A 22,916-nucleotide genomic window follows, 5' to 3' on the forward strand; every position below is an offset into this window, starting at 1 on the left:
TCAGCCCTCTGTTGTAAATCAATGCAGTGAATAGGCCACTGTCCAAACAGGCAGCATCCCTTAATCTGTGTTCCTTCAGTCCCTCTGCTGGGACTGGCCAACCCCAGCAACACAATCACAGTACAGTGCAATACAGTACACTGTGCTGCTGGGTTTATACACACCACTTTCAACCTGCTGTCCCTGTTTTGGTCAAGTCGTTATAGACGGACAAAATTGTGAATTAAAACAGCGAATGGCCCGATCTACTAGCTTGTATGTCGGCCATTTTCACGGTGCGATACCGTTGTATAAAGTAGGACATAAGTGGTTTTTATATCAGAGAGAATCTCCAACATAAATGAACACTCTGGTTATTACTGTATAAGAGGAATAATATCATGTATTGCTCAGTAGATGGTAAACTAATGAAATCAGTTCCACATCCATACAGTACGCAAGTCATGCAACTGTATGGATACAACTGTATGTAAGTTATGCAAGTCAAGCAAATTAGGTTACTGTACATACAGACTAAGTACTTCTAAGTACTTCCAGTGGTGTGAAATCACAAGCAGTTGTTGGGATTACCCACCATTTGAAGGTACATATAGGCCAAAAAACGTTAAAACTAAATAGCAGTGAATAAGGCAATACAGTGAGGACATGAATAACGACAAGGATTTTAAAAGCTAAAAGCAAGAGTGAAGAAGTAGGTCTTGAGCTGTGCTTTTTAAGATGTCTACAGAGGCTGCCTGTCGAAGGTTTGTGGGAGTTTGTTCCACGCTGTCGGCCCGTAGAAGCAGGCCCGTATTTTGTAGTTGCCATTTGTTTAGGCACATCGAGCAGGCCAACAGTGGAGGACCTAAAGGGGCAGTTTGGGACATATCTAGGCAGGCAGTCATGGAGGTACCATTGAGAAAGGCTTCCTCTTCATAAAATTGTCTACGCCAGGCATTATTCTTCGGCGGTTGTCTGTCTTTAATTTCATAACATTTCACACAAACTTGGACTTGAGGATGAACTAAATTTGGTGTAGTAGCTGGTCAAAGGTCAAGGTCACTGTGACACTCACCAAACACGTCATTCATAAAATTCACTACTAATACTATCATATACTTACTCATATTAAGAGTCTGGACAGACAGATGTAAGCGGCAACTGGTTGTGGGAGGCATACAGTACAACTGCAATGACGTGTTTCTAGTTCCTAATTTTTTCCATGCCCTCTGCCTCCCCCAGGCTAAACTACACTTGGTAACAGAAGACCACGGCACTGTCATTGAAACCTTGGATATGGCCAAAGGCCTCATCTCCAACACACAGAGGACAGTGGCTGAGGTGGACGCTATGGTGCAGGTGAGACTACATTACTTTGTCAAAAATACAATAAAATGCTACTACAGTATTTGTGTTTTAACCACATGAATCCAAGGTGTCGCTATGGTTCAGTGTGGTTAATGGTCACAGGTCATGTGAAGGGTTTACATTTCCCATCAGAAATAATTAGTCCGTTCAATTTCAAAGCTATAAATTATATACAGTAGAGTGTACAAATGTACATGTAAATAAATAGTCCCTAGAATGTCTATTAGGAATAGGGTAGGCCTATACTGCTTCTCCCTGGCCAGATGGAGAGGAAAGGAACTGGTTGTTTCTTCCACGCGTTACGTCCAACAGGGGAAACTCCCCCCTGTCAGGTGAAAAGAAGCGGCTCGGCTCCCAGGATTTCATTAGACACTGTGGGAGGAAAGGAGAGAGAAAAAAAAACAAGGAATAGGAAATGGAGATGATTTTACTGTGCATGCATGCACTTCCGTATCAACATGTTTTGGTCAGAACACAAATATGCTTTTTAAAATGTTTCCTGTGTTTCTCTGCCCACACAGATAATACTCTCTGGCTTTTTTGAGCCAGTTCTGTACTGTCTGACAAATGACAAAATGACTCATGGTCATGGCACATGATGGCTTAATGTGCTTGGGTCACACAGGTTGACATTTTGTCTCCGGAGACTTGAACAAAAGTTGTAAGAGTCCTCCCCCTTTCTTGACGTTTGGACTTTTATTTATGGCTCAGTGCATGAAGCCGTATGCAGCGTAATCTAATGGACTATGATATGGATCGCAATATCCTACTGTAGCACTCACATTGAATTTATTCATGAAATGCAATGCAGAGATTGAGTCGGTGTCAAATTCTGAAGGAGGCCAATTTAATTTGGGAGCAATTTGTGGATTAAGGGGCGGTCGGATAAAGCTGTGTTCTCAAATGGCTCCACCTTTTTAGTCAAGTGGCTCTCTATTGAGTTAGTCTGCAGGGAAATACAATCAACCTGAAGTAATGTTGTTAGCGTGTGTGCGTGCGTGCGTGCGTGTGCACACATTAGTGTTTTGTGTGTCTGCCTGTGTGTGTTTATGATCATCTTGTACCCATATCTTTCACAGGAAACAAATGCAGCAAATATGGTTATTGCACATAAACCTTATTTTTATAAAGCAGTGGATCTCAACTGGGGTGGTGGTGGTGTCCATATGTCAAATAGACATATGGATAGACACACATCCGTACTCAAATAGACATACAGACAGACAAACATACGGTTAGGCACCGCTCCAAAACAAAAAAAACAAATCTTGTATACATAGGGTTCCTGAGACCCTCTTGTGTTTGTATGTGTGCACTTGTGCGTGTCTGTGCCTGTACGCTCACACACACACACACACACTATGAATCTGTGCAGAATGTGACCGAGTACCACGCTGCGATCGATGGGGCCGCCGGCCGGCTGGCAGAGAAGACGGAGCGCCTGTCCTTGGCAGACAGAGACCTGGTCCAGAGCGCTGACGACCACGCTGAACACCTGGAGAGACAGGCCGACGACTTAGAGGAGTAAGAGAAAGAGACAGTACACATGAATTTATTATGAGTCCCCGGTTAAGCTTAAGCTGACACTTTTAGTCAGAGACATTTACAATTTATGCAACACAAGAAAAAGAAAATGTCTAAATCTTATTCACATCATTACAAGTAAGCCTACTAAATATGACATGGTGGAAAGGACAGAGCAATTCAGCTAAAATGGCTATGCTACAGAATAAAAATGTTCGGTTTCACAATGTTGCTGTGTAACTGATTCAAACCCATTTCTAAAATAGCACTTCCATCGGGTCTTCTGCAGTATTGCATTGGCTTAGTGCATTAATAATTAACATATGACATGATAAATGATGATTATATGCAGGGTTGATTTTTTTTTAATATATAGGCCTATTATATACTTTATTTAAGAACATCTACTATACAATTACATCATTTAATTTGTAACATTTCTTCATTTGGTTTGACATCATTTAGTTTTAGTCATAGTCTTTTGAATAAAATGTAATTTAGTTTTAGTCCTATTTTAAGCCCACCACACACCGTCTGCGACCGTGTGCGGCGCGGCGCGTTGCTGCGCGGCGCCGCCTGAAAATAGAACTGTGTTCTATCGGCGCGCCGGGCGGCTCCGCGCGGCGGACGGAGCCGGTGTGCGTTAGGTTCATTGAAAATAATGGAGGCGGCTGTGCGCGCCGCGCGGCGCCGCGCGGGGGACGCAGCCGGTGTGTGGTGGGCTTGAGTCATCTGACAAGTTCTAGTTTTATTCGACTAAATCAGTTGAATTTGTTTTGACTGGCCATAACTTGGTTGTGAGCGCAACCAAACATAACATCACTTTTAGTTCTATTGGATCTGTTTTCCACTAGTCCCTCCCTAACATTTTAGTATACCTTTTATTTGTTGGCAAATTCTATAGGTCGATATATTTAGTCTTAGTTTTAGTCATCATAGCTTATTTTTTTTGTTTTTTAGTTTTCGTCATTGAAAAAAGGTAGTCGACAAACATTTCCCGTCATTGTTTTAGCCGACAAAATCAACACTGGACTCTGTTGTCCCCCATGCAGGGATTTGAAGCGCAGTGATGCCAACGGGTTCGTCCAGAAGGCTATAAGTGCCGCCAACGTCTACAACAACATTGTGAAATACATCGACGATGCCAACATCACGTCACTGACCACCCTGGATGCGTCCCGAAGAGCTGAGGATGTATGTTCAATTACATACATAAACAAATACTACTGTACTGTATATGCATGTAAACTGTCTACTACACTACTGTTACTTACTGTATATTCATCAAATAGTTGTAGGAAACCCCTATTAAAAAACTGTGCAGTCAAAAAGTTGCATCTAACTCTCAGATTTAAATGAAGATATTTTTGCTTAATTAGGGGCCACCCATAGACTGTAAAAAATATGGACAAAGCGTTCCCCGGGTCTAACATGGACGTAAAATGAAGCCTGAAATCCCTTGCACTGTAAGTCGCCATCTTTCAAGATCCGTTTGAGCCCAGTTTGGCCATTGGCTGGCCCAGACAACGAGGCGGGACTTCCCCCCTTCTTCTTCGTTGGTTTTTATTTTGACTCGAGTGGGTGGGGGATCCCGTTCATGAACTGTAACGGTAGCCACGCCCCTCAGAACATGCGCGACTTTATGGTCATTTTTTTTATAAATGGGGCCATCATTTTCCAAAAAGAATATTATGACATTAGAAATGAGACTTTAAACTAGTGACTGGAAGTATTCATGACCATGTTTATTAAGGTAATACAGTCTAGGTGAAGTTGGGCCCAAATGATAGCGCCACAACAGGCCATTATATGAACTTTCATTTCCTTAGTGGCTTCACAAAAAATCTGTCTGACTGCCCCCCTGGGGCCACCCTAGTGTAGTGGTTAGAGCATATGCCTTTCATGCGGAAGGTTGTGGGTTCGAAACCCTGCATTGGGTCATGCAAGGGCATGCAGTCTCAACGGTAACAAGACAACTCACACCGTTTCTGTTTTCCTCCCAGAATTTTCCCCAGTGAGGGGTGGGAGAGGCTGGACAGCAGACGGCTGGACTTTGAATTTCTCTAACTATAAACTTTCATGACAGCAGACAGCCTAAGTACTAATATAATTTATGAAAAGCTACTACAGTGAAGTCTGTTCACAGAAGTTGTTGTAGGATATGTGGGGATTATTTGATGAGGTACCATTTGAGTGAGCAAAACCTTACATAATACTAAATAATACTAAATTGTTTATAGGGTCAATATAAGTAAAATAATATAGCCTTTCCACAGGAGTATCTTTTTATATTTTTCCAAAAAGAATACAAACAGCCAATAGCATTATTCAAAGTTATCCCCCTCACTGGGGAAAATTCTGGGAGGAAAAACGGGCAAGCACCGGGGTGAGTTGTCCAGTATTCGTCTCAACGGGTTCATAATGCTAAATCAAAGAATCCTGAGGAGGCGCGTCTGAACTTAAGCCTGTCCTGGACGGGGTATCTGGGCGCAAAAACAAATCCACTGATGGAAGATTTGAATCAGTCAAGATTTTTATTTTGTTCCATTTACATTCCTGGTTCTGTGTTGTTGTAGGCTACTGCAGGGATCAAGACGCAGCTTGGATTCCTGCTGACACAGGCCGACAATGTTTTTAAGGAATCTGTCACGCTACGCTCGGAACAACTTGGTACGAAGCATTTCACTTGTGATTCCCACAGTTCAATTTGTAATTTCTTTTTTATAATAATCATATTATTATCAAAAGTAGAGCCTTGGATTCCCCCTATGCCTCCTGCAAATCCAACCCTTCCCTTCATGCTTTGTGGTGTCTGGTTTCCTTGACAGAGGTAGAAGGCGAAGTGACCGACAAGCTGAAGTATATCGAGGAGACCCAGGAGACCATGGATCTGAACAGCAGGAAACTGGCTGAAGTTGTCCAGGACATCAGTGGCATTCAGCCGGGTAAGAGGAACTCACATTATTTCACGTCTAGTTTATTGTGAAATGAGAATTATGAAATGGGAAAGGGTATACTGTAGTGCAGATGATATTGGAACATTTTCATTTGCTGAGTTCACACGGGTGAACTGCAGTGCAGTGCAGTGCAGTGCAGTGCAGTGCAGTGCAGTGCAGTGCAGTGCAGTGCAGTGCGTGTGTGTGCGTGCACGTGTGCGTGTGTGTTTTAAGGCACACAATAGTGCCACTTTAGTTCACCCAGCGGTATTGCGGCTGTTCATACTCCAAACATACATAGGGACAGTCACATAGGGACAGTATGCACCGCTCAAAGATCGAGAAGGAAAGAAAGTAAAGAAAGAAACCTAATTCAAAGACCGTCGTTTCCTAACGTGCTCTTCATGGTGACTTTGTAGACAGAACATCAAAGCGTCTGGAGGACACCCAGGGAATCGCAGGGAGAACGCTGAACCGCTCCGTGGAGGTCCTCCAGACCATCAGCCCCATCAGCACCAAGGTGGAGGAGTGGGCCACCAACATGAGGAACAACGAGTACTCCACAGAGGCCTTCCAAAGTGCCGTCATCTCTGCCGGGGACGCAGGTACCTGAACCCAGTGGTGGAATAAGCCATTCTGACCTGAGATCAGATTCTAACGCACAGAAGAATGGTGGGAATGGTGGGAAGAATGGGATAAATACTATTTTGTTTTACTTAGGTAGAAGTATCAATACTGCAAGGTAGAACTACTGCGTTACAAGTAAAAGTCCAAAATTCAGAATGTACAAAAGTATTGGCATCAAAATGTACGTAAAGTACCAAAAGTAGATAGTACTCACTATGCAGAATGTCTCATTTCAAGTTTTCAAATGTATCAAAATATTTTGAAAATAGCAGATCGGCTATTTTCAAATAGTCGATATGTATATAGTGCTGAAGGGTTTACTGTATGTTTTGTAATAATAATCAAAGTAAACTAAACTTCAAAATTGGACGGTTTTAAGTTTTGTGCTGAGAGAAAACCATATTGGATGGAGATTAGATGAGACGTGACATGACACGACACAACATGATAGGCTACACGTGACATGAGATGAGATGAATCAAATCATGAAGCAGATCAGATGATGAAGCTATGGACAAAGCTATGGGCTCTATTCATTTGGGGTTTGGGGTTAGAGCCGTGTTTGGCATTTGAGGCTGCCAGTCCTAACAAAGGATTTTAGATACTGCCGGAGAGGTTCTACACTAGGGGCAAATAAATGGATGCATCCTTATCAAAGTCTTGTTTGGTATCACTTTAAATGGCGTTTCCTCTCTGTTGACGTGGTTCACAGTGGATCAACTGAACACGATGATGCCTGAACTGCTGGACAAGCTGAAGGTGGTGGAGGAGAAGAAACCAGTGAACAATGTGACCACCAACATCCTGAGGATAAGGGAGCTCATAGCGCAGGCTAGGAGTGTAGCCAAAAAGGTCAGCATGGAGCAGTTGAACGCTGGTGATTTTGTACATTAGGGCGGACGATAGATATATTTTCTACATGATTCTCCCACAGTGCCACACTAAGCTGTGTCTGTCTGCTGAAAGTCTATAGTCCAATCAACACCACACTTTGTATTTAACACTGCCAGTAGGCCACAGAAGTAGCTCCACATGGCTTTTTTGTGGGGAAGTATGTATATCCCCTCCAATGTCTGGCTTTCAGACATGACGTCATATGGCACACAGGTATACAGATTTAAGCAGTGATATAATGTGGCAGCCACAGCGGGCGCTCCTCACTTCACACAAGTGTAATTTTTTCACATACAGTAATATGTGAACAGGGTATAAAAGACTATTTTTCTTTTATACCGTCATATAGGATTGATGTCACAGGCTGGTCCACATTGGCGTCAACTCCGTCAAGTCCAAGATCCATATATTGGCTTGTGTGGAATGGATCCTAATCCTAGTTTTCTTCTAATTGTCGTTTCTCTGTGGCCATCAAACGTCATCCTCACCTCAGGTGCAAGTGTCCATGAAGTTCAATGGCCACTCCTCGGTGGAGGTGCATCCTCACGCTAACCTGGAGGAACTGAAGACGGTGACGTCCATCAGCTTGTTCATCAGAGTGGACCCCGACACGGACCCCATCGAGGACCGCTTCATCTTCTACCTGGGAGACAGAAATGTGAGATATTATATCTTGTTTTCTTTTTAGGTGCTGGGAAACATTTGAAAGCATAGATAACGGTATAAACAGTGAGCTGTGTTCCAGTCACCAGAGGCTATTCATTTGCAGCCCGTTCACAGCAGTGACAACGAAACATAATTGACTAGACATCATTCAAATTTAGGCTGAACTAGAGATGCATGGGATGGTTGTCAAAGTCAAGCGGACCAGCATAATTGGAGGAGGGCTAAATCCGGGGTGGTCCAAGCAAGAACCCTAAATCTCCCTAAATCTTTTTGGTACCCTATCCCTAATCCTTGTACATTACTAGTTGTTTACTTTGCAAACTTGGAACCAGAGGACAAGGGTAAAGATAAAAATACATGAAACAGAACAGGAGATGAATAATTTGTACTTTGTTGTGATCATCTGAGTAAGAGGAGAAAAAAAACGAACACCTTTGAAAGTACACTGTTGCCTTTTTCAAGGGGTCTCCATGAGACGCCTGTAACGTGTGTGTGTGTGTGTGTGTGTGTGTGTGTGTGTGTGTGTGTGTGTGTGTGTGTGTGTGTGTGTGTGTGTGTGTGCTCGTGCATTTCTGCGTGCATGCAACATCAAAGATTGGGATCATTTGCATAAATACCATTGGATCGCTACCCACCAGGGCACAGAGACAGAAGGGCTTCACACTACGGGCCTCTCTGTTCTGTTTATATTGCCTGATTTATACTTGGTTGTGGGCCGGTGTTGCACATCGGAAAATATAGCAAATCTACACGTGCACAATGCGTTGCCTCATGGCGCTTTGAGAGCTTGTAGATCTGCCTATTTCCATGCGCAACAACCCACGCGCAGCTACGTATAACTCAGGCTTGACGGTACTTCACCATGGTGATTCCACAGCCACTGGCATCTATGCAGAAGCTCTGCTTCACAGCTATTGAGCCCTTAGTAATCACTCCCAGCATGACCCATCCATGCAGTCAAACATGATGGATGGGCGTGTTTTTAAATAGTCATGGAAAGAAATATAATGATGTCCCGCAGAAATGTCATTATACTGTATTTATTTTGTGTGTAATTGATAGTATCTCATAATTAGGGTTTTGGACATATTTGATATAATTATGTCAACACTGTGACCCAGAATGGATATCGTATAGGATTTGGTATAGGTTTATTCTTTTATTTTTTTTATTGAATACTGTATTCGGTAGAAATGAGTCAGACAAAATAGGCTAAACACAAAAATGTCCTGGGGATTGTTTCCATGGTGGTCCTATATATTCAATGAATCAAAATAGCATAAAGCATTTACACAAAAATACATGTCATCAACAAATACAAGCACTATGTACAAAGGAGAAACGCAGCAGCGAGTGACACCTCCTTTCGACGGGAATTTGCATTGACCTCCCCTTGTGGTCTCCTGATAGATGATGTTTCAGGACATACACATGCTTTAGTTTAACTTTAATGGATGGTGTCAGGGCGTTCCACATTTTGGTGGCAGAGTAGTGAGAATTTCCCCTGGTTTGCTTTGCATTTGGGTGGTTACGGTACCTGGTCATTGTTGCTCCCTCTAGTGTTGTGGCTATGGGTGTCACTCACTTTAGAAGTAGTCAGGCAGGTATGAGGGTATTGAGGGTGCAGTCCCCCATCCTAAATACCAAGATTGCTGACCTCCCTAATTGCTGCATGTCACGTAGTAATATTGTGATATGGCATGTACAGTACGTGTTGTCCTGTCATCTTGAGCTGACCTGACTGTTCTAGTTTTTTGCATTTGCCGACATAGATATTGCATAGCACTACGAATGATTATGTACACTACAGTATCAAAAGCCTTATTGTGCAAATATTCTGGTAAAGCTCCACTAGTCATCCCCACAGTATGTTATTATCGATATTGAGGTTTTTGATCAGAAATATTGTCATATTTAAGTTTGTCGATGTTTGTCCATATACAGTATGCATACAGTTATTATACAGTACATAATCAAGACTTTTGATTTGAGCTGTAAGAGGCGGACACTGAATATATTGCTGTAGGCTAGTATGATTATGTAGTAGTTATATAGTCTCCGTGGGGTGGAAACCTCTATGTCCAAATCTGTTCATTTTCAGGATTCGCATTGAAAAATGTCAAAAGTAGCAGATTTATAAGCTCAAAACGCGTCGCTTCGCACTGCGTTTCGAGCTTGTGGAGTATGGTTCAAGTTAGGCCGAAATGAGTTTTCTTCGACGGGTGGCTGGCATCTCCCTTAGAGATAGGGCGAGAAGTTTAGTCACACGAGAGAGACTCAGAGTAGAGTCGCTGCTTTTTCGCCTGGAAAGGAGCAACCTAAGCTGGTGCCCGAACCACCACCAGCTTAGGTGGTTCGGGCATCTGGTTAGGATGCCTCTCGGGTGTCTCCCTACGGAGGTCCTCGAGGCATGTTTCACTGGGAGGAGACCCCGGGGCAGAACAAACAACTCACTGGCCTTGGAACGTCTCGGGATCCCCAAGGAGGAAGTCACTAATGTTGCCCTGGAGAGGGAAGTCTAGATAGACTATATGGATAAGCGGTTGAAGATGGATTGATGGACGAAAAACACAAAAAGTTAGAATTTGGCGATAAGGGACAACACTCTACATAGTAGTGTTAAATGATTGGTGCTGTGTCTTCCTACACTATAGGGCATGAAGGACTACATGGGCCTGGCCATCAAGAATGACAACCTGGTGTTCGTGTACAACCTCGGCAGTGACGACGTGGAGATCCCGCTGAGTTCAAAGCCTGTCAGCCAGTGGCCTGCAGTCTTCAACTACATCAAAGTAGAGAGGTACTGCTGTACACACTTACTTAGAGAGCAATGGTTCCCAAACGTTTTAGCCTGTGACCCAAAAGAGAGATTAGATGTTTGCCCGGGACCCAAACTAGTGAAAAATAACTACTTACCCCATTAAACATTTCTTTCTATAACATTTCTTAGATTTTTCTTTCTTTCTTTCTTTCTTTCTTTCTTTCTTTCTTTCAAATCATTGAATCTAATTCATGAACTTTTTGGGGGAATGTTTATTGAGAATGTTTAGAAATACTAATAATTAAAAACAAAATGTAGGAAACCAAATATAAAGGGACCCATACAAATATGTCCGTGACCCACAAATGGGTCCCGACCCAGTGTTTGGGAAGCACTGACTTTAGAGATCCAAGGTTATGAAGCACTGACTTTAGAGATCCAAGGTTATGAAGCACTGACTTTAGAGATCCAAGGTTATGGAAGCACTGACTTTAGAGATCAAGGTTATGCAGGTTATGCCTGTAACAAGTGTCGACGACGACATCGTGACGTGTTTGTTTCTCCGTGCTCTCTTCTCGGCGGCAGGTTGGGCAGACATGGAAAGCTCTTCCTCACCGTGCCCAGTCAGACCTCCACGGACGAGCAGAAGTTCATCCAGAAAGGGGAAGCTCCGGGCACGGACGCACTGTTTGACATCGACCCCAAAGATGTGGTCTTCTTTGTGGGTGGCGTTCCGAACGATGTCAAGGTACCACCACTGAGTTTGGACCGTGTCAAAATGCTCTTGAGATTGTCTTTTAATCATGTCGACCGATTTAAGTTTGTCGGTCATGTTGCTGCAATGACTTTAGTTTAGTTGATACTCTGCAAATTGTGTTGCACAATCAACTGATCCTTAACCACTTAAACCCTGTATATTTTATTGACTGGGGTCCCCCAGGTATTTTGTCCCCTCCTTTTTCCCCCTCTACACCAATTATTTTTAGCTTGTAATTTTTTGCTGACTGTACAGCAGACCTATAATAGGGATACTGTAGAGTTCATGTTTAAATTTAAATGCTGATTATGTATTCCTTTTAGCTGCCACCTCCTCTCAGCCTTGCTCCGTTTGTGGGGTGCATCGAGATGGCCTCCATCAACAACGACGTCATCAGCCTGTATAATTTCAAAGAGACCCACAAGGTTGATGTGGTCACATCAGCACCATGTCCCAGGTACCCCTACTGTGGCTGTTCCTTAAGTTCACAGGTTCACATTTATTTTCTAAGGAAAATAAATATCTAAGGATAATGCTAATAATAATTAACTAATAATTCAATTATTTTTGCTTTTGCTTTCAGATACAAGTTGGCATTCTCTCAGAGTCGTATTGTCAGCTACCTGTTTGATGGAACAGGCTATGCACTCATCAATAACATTGAGAGGAGGGGCAAGTTTGGCGTTGTGACCAGATTTGACATCGCTGTACGAACGGTAGCAAACAATGGTGTACTACTGCTCATGGTCAATGGAGTAAGTTTAACCAGAGGTTATAGTTAATCCCAAATTTAAATATTTGTTGTTCCGAAGCTTAACACGGCTGTTTAGAAGCTATGTTTTTTAATACATTTTTTTTTTCTCAGGATAAATTCTTCCTATTGGAATTAAAGAATGGCTACCTGCGCCTCATGTATGACTTTGGCTTTAGCAACGGGCCAAATCTTATGGAGAACAACATACCAAAACTGAAGATCAACGATGCACGTTACCATGAGGTACATATAGGCCTCTCATCCTCACCACAAGCCAGAAGCAAACCATCGCAAAGAGAGTGAGAAACGATACAATTATAACAATCTTCACTTTTGGCCATTTTATTTCCACAGGTGTCTGTGATTTACCATCAGTCAAAGAAGGTGATCCTACTGGTGGACAAGAGTCACGTCAAGTCCATGGAGAATCCAAAGACCACACTGCCTTTCTCAGACCTCTACATCGGAGGAGCACCTTCACAAATCCTCCTTTCCAGGTGAGTGTGCCACTGCCAGCCTGCATCACTGCAACAACTGTAAACTTCATGCATTCTGCTTCATGGTAAATAAAAGCAGATCTAGAAACTGAGCTTGTAGCTGTTTTTGCTATTCAAAAAAACACACTATTGATAAGTTTATTAAAATGTATTATAATCAATTAGTTTGACTAAGTGTTGCACCCGTCAATGCTCTTAGTCTTAAAGAACGGGTTACTTTCACCTCCACAGGCCTGAGCTGTCCTCTGTGCGGGGCCTGAAAGGCTGCGTCAAAGGCTTCCAGTTCCAGAAGAAAGACTTTAACCTTCTGGAGGAGCCCGGTACCATTGGTATCAGCAACGGATGCCCAGAGGAGTCCTTTGTAAGTACAGTGTCACTCCACATACTTGCATATCGTTGCCGTCGGGTAGAAACCGCGTAAGTGAGTCCATATTCTTCTTCTTCTTTTTCCTGCCTGTCTACTTCCTGATTGGTTAGTCATTTCAACCGTGTTTTTTTTTGACCAATGACGAAGCTTATAGGAACATTTTTGAATCTATATTGTGGCCCCTAGATGTGTCACAGAGATTGTGAGTGTTTTACTGGCTGTCTGAATACCAAAAATAATAATTGTAACATTTTGAGAGCGTTAGTGCCCTACTTTGTCATGCAAGAGTGTCACACCAAAGCAGTGAAAATAGCAGATCTAGAACACACACACACACACACACACACACATACACACACACACACACACACACACACACACACACACACACACACACACACACACACACACACACACACACACACACACACACACGCGCACACACCCCCCACACTAAAACTAAAGTTTAAACACAATACCTCAAATCATCTTCAAGTGAGAAAGAATGATTGGATGTCAGTGCAGCTGGTACCTGAGCCAATCAATATCCCCATTGTGGGCTCATTGAAACGTAAGCTAACAGGACGAGGCAGTTTGATGTGATGTGAGAGTGAGATGTGTGTTTTAAACAGATGTCCCGTAAAGCCTACTTCACTGGAGCAGGCTACCTGGGGTCAACGGCCAAGATTTCACCATTCGATTCCTTTGAGGGAGGACTCAACTTCAGAACTCTGCAACAGTCTGGACAACTGTTCTACCACAAAGAGGGGGTAAACGCATCTCTATATATGTCTTAAATTAAGTGTTAAGTATCATGAAAATTGTGTTGATAAGTGATTTGATCTCACACTGGATGTTCAAATCATAATAAAATCATACCCCACCCTGCCCATTTCAAGAGACCACCAAACCTATCTCATGCTAACGACAGAGCTTAGACCGTACTGGATATTTGAATGGGTGGGCCGTGTTAGCCAGACGCCAATCTGCCGGTGCAATTTTTTTTTTGCCAAAATCATTTTTGTAAAGAAAACATACCATGATATTTATTTTATTTATGTTATATTACCATTAAAATTGTGTGTTTGAGAACCAGCGTCATAGACTGTGACCGTCGTCCAGTGTAGCTGGATCTCACCTGTGAAGTGAACATTCCATTGCAGACGGATGAGTTCAGCATCTCCCTGGAGAACGGAGCTGTGGTGCTCAACACCAAAGGGACCAGAGTCAAGTCCACCAAGAGGCAGTACCACGATGGAAGGACTCACTTCATTGTGGCGTCAGTAAACAACCAGAAGTAAGCTCCTTCCGATGTACACAACCCTCAAACCCTCAGACTTTAAAACACTACTGTACTTCTCAAAGTTGGGTCCGCGGAACCCCCGGGGGTCTTTGAGTGGGTTCCAGGGGGGTCCCCAGCAAAATGAAGAATAACTTAAACACGGGTGCAGTACTTAGTTTCGACAGTTTTTGGTTTAGACTAGACATTGGTTAGACCAGTCATTAGTCCTACAACTACAACCTATCTCAAACCCTCACCCTAACCCTAACCTCCCATGGGGCAGCACACCTAAACCTAACCTTAACCCATGTCTAACCAATGACCAGTCTAAACTAAGTATGCACCCCCTTAAACACACACTTGATTCTGTATTTAAAGGTATGATAGATAGATAGATTAAAAACCAGTTTGAACAAATGTCTGACTAAGTGCTGGCCTGTCTATCCAAGGTATGAGCTGATAGTGGATGACAAAGACAAACAGGAGAAGAAACGTCCATCATCTGCCACACCAACCTCATCAGATCCCTCTGTGAAGACTTTCTACTTGGGCGGGGCTCCCAGCAGCACCGTCAAGAACTTCACAGGCTGCATCAGCTATGTCTACATCAACAGGTATACCCACAGAGTGTGTGTGTGTGTGTGTGTGTGTGTGTGTGTGTGTGTGTGTGTGTGTGTGTGTGTAATTGTGTATATATATATAAATATATATATATATATATATATATATATATATATATATATATATATATATATATATATATATATATATATATGCTTCATGGTGTGTGTAATTGATTGAAAATACTAATTGTTGGGGTCCTTGGCCTTATGTGATTAATTATCTATGCAATGATAATGATAATGAACTTTATTTATATACTGTAGCACCTTTCAGAGCAAGGTTCCAAAGTGCTGTACAGTACAAGGTTAAAAAAACACAAACAACATATAGCAAATCATAATCAAGGGCAGTTTAAAAACTAGAAACATAAAGAAAAGAAGACAAAATAGCATCTCCTATATAAAGGGTAAAAAACATTCTGCGTAGAGCAAGATGGATGCAAGATAGATACTATAGCCTACTACTGTATATGTGAGATGGGGCATTTGTTATGTACATAGTACATGAAAATGTACAGAACATACCTTGGGGAAATTAGACAGTGGAACAGACGGCATCTGTTTCATGTCTCTCCAGACTGCATTGTAATTACAGATTTAGCTTAGAGAGAGAGAGAGAGAGAGAGAGAGAGAGAGAGAGAGAGAGAGAGAGAGACTCAAATAAATCTTGAACTTAAGAGTTTGAGAACATTGTTTGTTGCCATGGAAACACAGTTGCTTTGTTGTGTTGAGAGTCTCTCTCTCTCTCATGCAGACAGGACAGGGACATTGAGCCTGAGGACTTCCAGCGCTACACAGAGAACGTGGGAGCCTCTCTCCAGGACTGTCCTGTGGAGGGACCACCTGCTGCCCTGCTGTCCAAGTCCAAACACACCCAGTCCAGGAAGGTACTGTAACATTTGAACAAACTAATCCGATCCGAATGATATTTCAATGTATGGAGATCTCTGCATCTGTCAGTCTTTGTCCCTTTTATGCCATATATTCTTCTGCCTATACACATGTGTCACATGTGACGTTTCATTCAGGACGTGGTCTGTGTCATTTTGAAATAGGGCTAAACAGTCAGTTGAAATCATACTGCTCGCATGATCGAAAACGCATGATCGTCATTGTTGATCAAATGTGGCACATGTTCAGTACTAAATTGACATTGATCATTCAGCCCAAATCACTAAATGTCAACCCATGCATGCTTGCTATCTGCTTTCTCACTAAGGTGGGCAGAGACAAGTTCAGCCTCCCACTCGGCCTCATGGGACTGAGGAGCGATGGCCATGAGCCGTCCGAGGCAGAAGTGATGCCCTGCTACTTGTCCTCGAGGCCCCGAGCTGCCCGCCAAGCCCACCGCTATGGCGGCGTCGGCCATAGCAGACAAGAGTACACAGACCTCCCACAATCTCTTTCTGAGAGGTGAGTGTATGGTGGTAGCGCCCTTTGGAATAACCTTAAAGGTCAAGTCTGTTTAAAAACTCACTCACTTCCCCTTCAAGAGTTTGTCGGTGCCTTTAGCGCACGTTTGAGTAAATCCTCCTCCCATCATGTCCCAGGTCCCACTTCTCGCTGTCTCTGAAGACCCAGTCGTCGTTCGGCCTCATCTTTTATGTATCAGACGAGCAGGAGGACAACTTCATGTCTGTGTTCCTGGCTCATGGGAAGCTGGTATACACATTCAACGTGGCTGACCAGAGAGTCAAGATCAGGAGCCACGAGAAATACAATGACGGAGCATGGCACAATGTAAGTTGCATGACTTATCCTGTTTGAGCAAAAGGCACATTGTTAGTACTAGAAGTTTTTGTAGAGGTTTTTCAAAGGTCAGGATTGAGAACATTCCCAACACCTTATGGTTTAAGGACACCTTTAAGGACTACATCACAGTTTCAACACAGTAAAATCATCCCTGTTACTTTAACGTACAAACGTGACATTTGTATATTCTCTGAGTTACAAATGGATAAATGAACACTGAGGATTTGGGTTGAGGCCTCTGAATTGGAACGGTCACAGTAATTGCTGTGACAGTTCCAATTCAGAGGCATCATCCCTCATTATTACTGTTATTCTCTATAGTAATAGGATATTTAGACAAAGCCTGTCACAATGTTTAGAGCAGTTAGTAGTTACCTATCCTAATTAATACATTTCCCATTAATAAATAAATACAAATCACGCTTTCAACACATGTCTGCATTCATTCATACATACAGTGACAACCTCATCTCTCCTCTCTCTCCCTGCTTCAGATTATTTTTATCCGTGACAGAAACATGGGTCGATTAATAATTGATGGGCTCACCGTGCTGGAAGACAAAGCCCAGGGCAGCAATGTCTCCTGGCACGTCACGGGGCCTCTCTACGTCGGTGGCGTTCCCCCAGGGAGAGCCCAGAAGAACATTCAGGTACGCTTCACCTGGGGACCGATGTGGGGACCGATGCTAAGGCTAAATGGGGCGGAAGACATGGGGCAATACTTTAACCTGAGACCAGATTCTACAAATGTCTTCTAAATCCTGACAGTTTTTGGAAAAACGTATCAGTGATGCTCAAACCTTTTCATGTTAAGGACCCCCAGAATTATCTGTATTTGGCCACGGACCCCCATCTGAAAATATTTAAAGCCAGGGACCCCCCAGAAGCAAATATTTGAGTTAAAAACGTTCGCAGTGGCAGAATATATATATTCAAAGATTTGCACACGTTTTCACTATTTTTCAAAAATAGCAAATCTACAAGCTTGTAGCGTAGCACTCTGTGCCGCGCTATGAGCTTGTAGATGTGCTATTTTTCAATAGCTAAAGTTTAACATAATGGTTAAAGTAGTAGATATTTTTGGTATTTGTTCCGTAAAAAGAGTTTCTCTGTCTCTCTCTCTCTCATCTCTGTAATAAATAGAGAATAAATCTTCAGGCTGGGAATCCAATCCTTCAAAGATCGTTTATCTGCTTCATTTGAATGTGTCTGCTCTGCTCATGTTTTTGTTTCATCACTTCATCAATTTGTACTTGTTTGTGTACTGTAGCCTATCCTGTGTGAGTTTTCCCCCTTTAATTAACAATACAATTGCTATACTGTACCTGTTACTCAACAAACACTATTATTGTTGTTATTATTATTATACTGTTATTGAGATATAGAGCTATTGAATACTTATTTGAACAAAGAAATGTCAATTACACACCCTTTAACTACAGCCAACAAAACCAACAGGGTTGAATGGAAAACTATTCACAATGTAGCAACTAAGGAACTTTATGAAACATTCAGAGACAGTAAAAATTCTTCTTTGCAATTTATAACCCACTGGTCTTTCTAGCACATAATATATGGTCATACTGGGATGCACTAGCTCTGATCTAGCACAGACTTAGATGATGTTCCCACAAGAAAGCAGGCAAGCAGGAAACTGCCCCAACACTTTGAACTCCGCAAGACGCCATTCTGTGTTATTAATATATGTCTTCCTGACATTTTTTACCGGCTGTATATTGTGCACTGCATATCTGTAACCACGCCGTTAATGCATAATATACACTTCCGCTGTACTCTCTCTCTCTCCCTGCAGAGAAACTCTGCCTATAGCTTTACCGGCTGTGTGAAGAACCTGCAGCTCGATGGCCAGTGGCTGTCCGCGGCAGCTCAGAGGTTCGGCGTCACGCCGTGCTTTGAAGGGCTCTCTGAGCCAGGCACTTTCTTCTCTGAGGAGGGAGGATACGTCGTCCTGGGTAGCGTTTTCTTCTGCTCCAATGCAAACTATGCATTACTGTTAAGGTCACGGAACCCCCACCATAACTCAGAGAGTGTACAAATGGAACCGTAAATGAAACCACTATGTGAGTTACAGACCTGTAATTAGGGTCTGTTTGGTTCCAAGGGTCCATGAATGACCCCTGGGAGTAGTGAGACAAAATAACTCTATAACATAAGACAGCGGGGAGCAAAATGTGAAAGTTGGAATCTGGTGTGTGCCACATTACAGCATGTGCACTAATTCAAGAATCAAGAGAATCAATAGGGTTTTATTTGTCTTCTCTAACATACAATCCTGTTCCACCACCTAAGGCTAAGTCCTATTTTATACCATTGTTAAGATTCATTAGAAAACATTATGTTAAGATTTCCTTTTGGAAAATGCCCACAGCTGCCTGCTGGTCTGTCAGTGACCAAGCTGAGACTCACTCGGTAACTCGGTTAGGATGGACCATACTGTATGAGTCTGTATGACACCCCCAGTGCAGCTGTGACTCTGTTGCTGGGGGGGAAGTATAGGGCTGAAGTGAGGGGTGTGAAGAGTTGAATTAAGGCCTCAAGGTCTTTGTGAGCTCAGTCAAGCTGCAGCTGTTGCACCGAGCAATTTCACACCCAACTGCCGTCAGCTCAGGTTTTTACACGTGCACGTAGTGCAGAGAATTTTATATTATAAATATATGGACTGTCTGGACCACTGAGAGAGAAGGAAATAAAATGTGAGGCCCAGACAAAGGGAAATGGACACTCTGAAATGACTCCATCCTCATCTCTGTCCCTCTGGGGTTTTCTCCTCCCACAGATGACACGTTCAACCTGGGCCAGAGATTTGAGCTGGTGGTGGAGGTGCGCCCCCGTGTGGCGTCTGGCGTGCTACTGCATGTGTACACTGCCGAGCAGGAGTATCTCACCCTGTACATTCATCAAGGGGCGGTAGGTCTTTCTTACAGATATAGTATTATACATATCGTTGCTGTCGGGCAGAAACCTTGTATGTCCACATTTGAGCTTTTTATGTGTTTTTTTCAATGAATTCCCTGCATCATCGTACAAGAGTGTCGCACAAAGGTTGTGAAAATAGCAGATCTACAAGCACACAACTTGTGCTGTGAGCTTGTAGATCGGCTATTTTCACTATTTTAATATGTTTGTTTTTTATAATAATAAAAAAAGGAAATGTTTTGGACATTCACCACATTTCCACCTGACAGCAACAATATGATTTGACAGATATAACAGATATTTACAAAAGACAAATCATGTATTTTTGTCAGTAAAAATGCCAATCAATAAAAAGACAGTTTATCCTTGATAATAATGATTGATGTCGATTGCTGATGCTACATACTGATACTGGCCTATATGTCTAGGTGGTGGTCCTGGTGAACAATGGAGTACGTGACTTCTTCACGCATGTGTCTCCGAGACAGGGCCTGTGTGCTGGAGGATGGCACAGAATTACTGGTGAGAACACACTCTAAAAACAACACAGCACAGCTCTCCAAAACATGTAAGACTAAAGGTCCTTGCACACCGGGAGCGTGAACACGTCAAACTATTAATTTGGTGATGCCTCGTTCATACAGGTTGATTCTGATACGAGTGCAGGTGCTTTTATTTGTGGGTGACCGTGAAAAGCAACTCATTGTGAAAGATATTTGTCTCTTTGTCGTGTGGATGTCGTGTGGATTTGTCATGACACAAACGGCAGTGAATGCCAATTTATCGCATGAAATAAACGCACTTGGTGGTGTGTGAGGACCACTTCACCCGGACTGTCCGGACACATTTATTTTTGTTGTAATTTCCATAATGTTGCTGATGTCTGAGGTGGGTGGGTCTTCCAGTACCTTCATGATGCTCAGTGACATCATAGAAGGTAGGTTTGTTTCCCTGCCCACATCCCTGGTTTTTTCTAAAGGCAGGTGTTCGGGTGAATTTCACCCGGTTTTAGTGATAGAGTAATAGAGAAAAACCCCATACACTCACAATGGGCTTTATTTTCTTTTTTTTTCTTCCACTGGACCATTCTCACATGTCACAGGAATGGGTGGACCAAAGGAGAAGTTCCCAGCTCCATTATTTGTTTTTTAGGAAATTGTTTAAAATTATACACACGTTTTTCACTGATTTTTCCCCCCTATGATAAGGTGCCCCCATGATTTAAAATGTTAGTTTTTTGTGAAAAGTCATCATGAAATATGAAAGAAGAGTACCTCAAGTTACCATGTATTGCTGTACTTGAATTTATTTTGATGAGAAGTATTTTTATGGAATATTTTACAATGGATAAAATATACCCGAGTTTAGTGATAACAAAAAGAATGTTAGTGTTCTAGGGTTAAAGCCCATATGGTTCTGTGGAGTCCCTCAGGGCTCTATCATCACTCGACATTAAATATCTTCGCTGAAGAATCTACAAGCAATCTACTGTACAGCTTGTAGAACTGAAGATCTATTTTCTGTGGAAGTTTTCCCCGCAATACAGATTCTGGGGTTTAAGAGGTTATAGGATTCAAGCACTGTATATTAACTATTCCCTCCCTGTTTGATGGCAGTGATCCGAGATGCTAACGTCGTCCAGCTGGATGTGGACTCTGAGGTCAACCACGTGGTGGGACCTCTAAATCACAGCTCCACGGATAACGGCACGCCTGTTTTCATTGGTGGAGCTCCAGGTGGGTGACCGCCCGGGATCAACTACTACTACAACTACTATTTTTAGATTGTCCATCATTTCCCAGTTATCGCAGAATCAGAGCGTATGACTAATATCTATTGGGGGGCACTCGTTAGTCCGACTTGCATTAGTCCGACATTCCGTTAGTCTGACTACGTGGCCGATTAAGACTCACCCTGTGGCTTCCACGTGCGGTTGTGTTTAGGGGTAGTGTTTTTTGGGGATAGGGTTACTGTCTGAGTTATGGGTGTCGATTATTGGGACGTCGGACTAATGCTATGCACCCATACATATTATAATAGAAAAGCAGAAGAAATGTTTTCAAATGCATTGCATTGTTCCTTGTTCCAGACTCTCTCCTCCCAGAAGGCGTTGCTACCAAGAAGGGTTACGTAGGCTGTATGAGGAACCTGACGATCAATGGCAGCCAAGCAAGCCTCAACAAAGCCGCTCTGGTCAGCGGAGCAGTCAGCGTTGGCACGTGTCCAGCGGCATAAAGCCAGAAAGGTGCAGTCACACATGTACGACTGAAGAGAAGAGTTCAAGTGTGTCAAAGTTTAACTCCACACGATGGCACCTGCCGCGACAATACTTTGTAGACAGAAGCTCCACCCTCCACCAGAGGGGTGGACGGGAAGTGACACGATGCATAGCAGACGATCATGTGTGACTGTACTTCTGTGTTGCATGATGAAAATATGAGATCTACAAGCTCATAAGCTTGCTGTTTTCGGTGCGCAACACAGTCATATATGACGGAGTATAAATTAAGTATAACGTATGTGCCAATGAATCACCACTATCATCCCAAGCTTCACAACACTGACCAAACACTGTTTTTTTGTTTGTTTTTTTAATCAAAAATTGATGTTTCAGGAGGACATAATGTTTAACTCTTTATCATATGTTTGTCTTCATGTCTGTCTTTTGTGTTTTGTTGATTATCTTCTTGTTTTTTGTTTTTTTACAACTCTGCCATCAAAAATGTGATCTGATTGGAAAATGTTAAGTGGACAATAATTAAAAGGTACCTATAATGTATTTTAATTCTTCTGTGTTTCATCATTATGCCTTATTCCCACATGCACTCAAATAGGAATAACAATGTTTAGACATTGTTAGCCTCAATTCAGCCTCAACTCAGTACTTTCTGTTCCACCTCCTCAATCTTATTTTTTAAGCTTTAATGTGTTATTATCATTTTTTCTTATTTTTTACTGTTTCCTCCTGATGAATAAATGATCTTTTACAAACAGGTTGTTTTTATTGTTTAAATTGGTGACAGTACTTCATTAGTAGGCTACTTCATTAGACCCCTTGGTGTGGTTAAATATCTTGAAAACCCTACAGGTGCCCTCAACAAGTTTTCTTCGACTGAATACACCTCATGGTACCACAAGGCTCCAGACATCCCAAAATAAACTGGTCAGGCTACTATACTCCCAGAACCCACC

General features: G+C 42.5%; 1 protein-coding gene across 1 annotated transcript in view; it reads left to right on the plus strand.

Annotated features, from left to right (window-relative positions):
• The window catches only part of lama4 (laminin, alpha 4), a 40,032-nt gene extending 17,317 nt beyond the window's left edge, over positions 1 to 22,715 (plus strand). Inside the window, exons 14-40 of the mRNA XM_080790749.1 lie at positions 1,222 to 1,338; positions 2,723 to 2,871; positions 3,924 to 4,065; positions 5,448 to 5,541; positions 5,700 to 5,816; positions 6,227 to 6,412; positions 7,147 to 7,286; positions 7,822 to 7,986; positions 10,649 to 10,794; positions 11,341 to 11,503; positions 11,836 to 11,969; positions 12,096 to 12,267; positions 12,378 to 12,509; positions 12,621 to 12,763; positions 12,995 to 13,124; positions 13,763 to 13,900; positions 14,294 to 14,427; positions 14,862 to 15,026; positions 15,790 to 15,922; positions 16,255 to 16,448; positions 16,586 to 16,775; positions 17,282 to 17,437; positions 18,601 to 18,760; positions 19,585 to 19,715; positions 20,153 to 20,246; positions 21,341 to 21,460; positions 21,814 to 22,715. Of these exons, the coding sequence (XP_080646875.1) occupies positions 1,222 to 1,338; positions 2,723 to 2,871; positions 3,924 to 4,065; positions 5,448 to 5,541; positions 5,700 to 5,816; positions 6,227 to 6,412; positions 7,147 to 7,286; positions 7,822 to 7,986; positions 10,649 to 10,794; positions 11,341 to 11,503; positions 11,836 to 11,969; positions 12,096 to 12,267; positions 12,378 to 12,509; positions 12,621 to 12,763; positions 12,995 to 13,124; positions 13,763 to 13,900; positions 14,294 to 14,427; positions 14,862 to 15,026; positions 15,790 to 15,922; positions 16,255 to 16,448; positions 16,586 to 16,775; positions 17,282 to 17,437; positions 18,601 to 18,760; positions 19,585 to 19,715; positions 20,153 to 20,246; positions 21,341 to 21,460; positions 21,814 to 21,959 (3,891 nt within the window). The 3' untranslated portion in view covers positions 21,960 to 22,715. The remainder of the gene's footprint in view (positions 1 to 1,221; positions 1,339 to 2,722; positions 2,872 to 3,923; positions 4,066 to 5,447; positions 5,542 to 5,699; positions 5,817 to 6,226; positions 6,413 to 7,146; positions 7,287 to 7,821; positions 7,987 to 10,648; positions 10,795 to 11,340; positions 11,504 to 11,835; positions 11,970 to 12,095; positions 12,268 to 12,377; positions 12,510 to 12,620; positions 12,764 to 12,994; positions 13,125 to 13,762; positions 13,901 to 14,293; positions 14,428 to 14,861; positions 15,027 to 15,789; positions 15,923 to 16,254; positions 16,449 to 16,585; positions 16,776 to 17,281; positions 17,438 to 18,600; positions 18,761 to 19,584; positions 19,716 to 20,152; positions 20,247 to 21,340; positions 21,461 to 21,813) is intronic.
• Positions 22,716 to 22,916: the final 201 nt, after the last annotated feature.

Source organism: Protomyctophum bolini, assembly GCF_963924005.1.
Source record: "Protomyctophum bolini genome assembly, chromosome: 19".
Taxonomy (NCBI): domain Eukaryota; kingdom Metazoa; phylum Chordata; class Actinopteri; order Myctophiformes; family Myctophidae; genus Protomyctophum; species Protomyctophum bolini.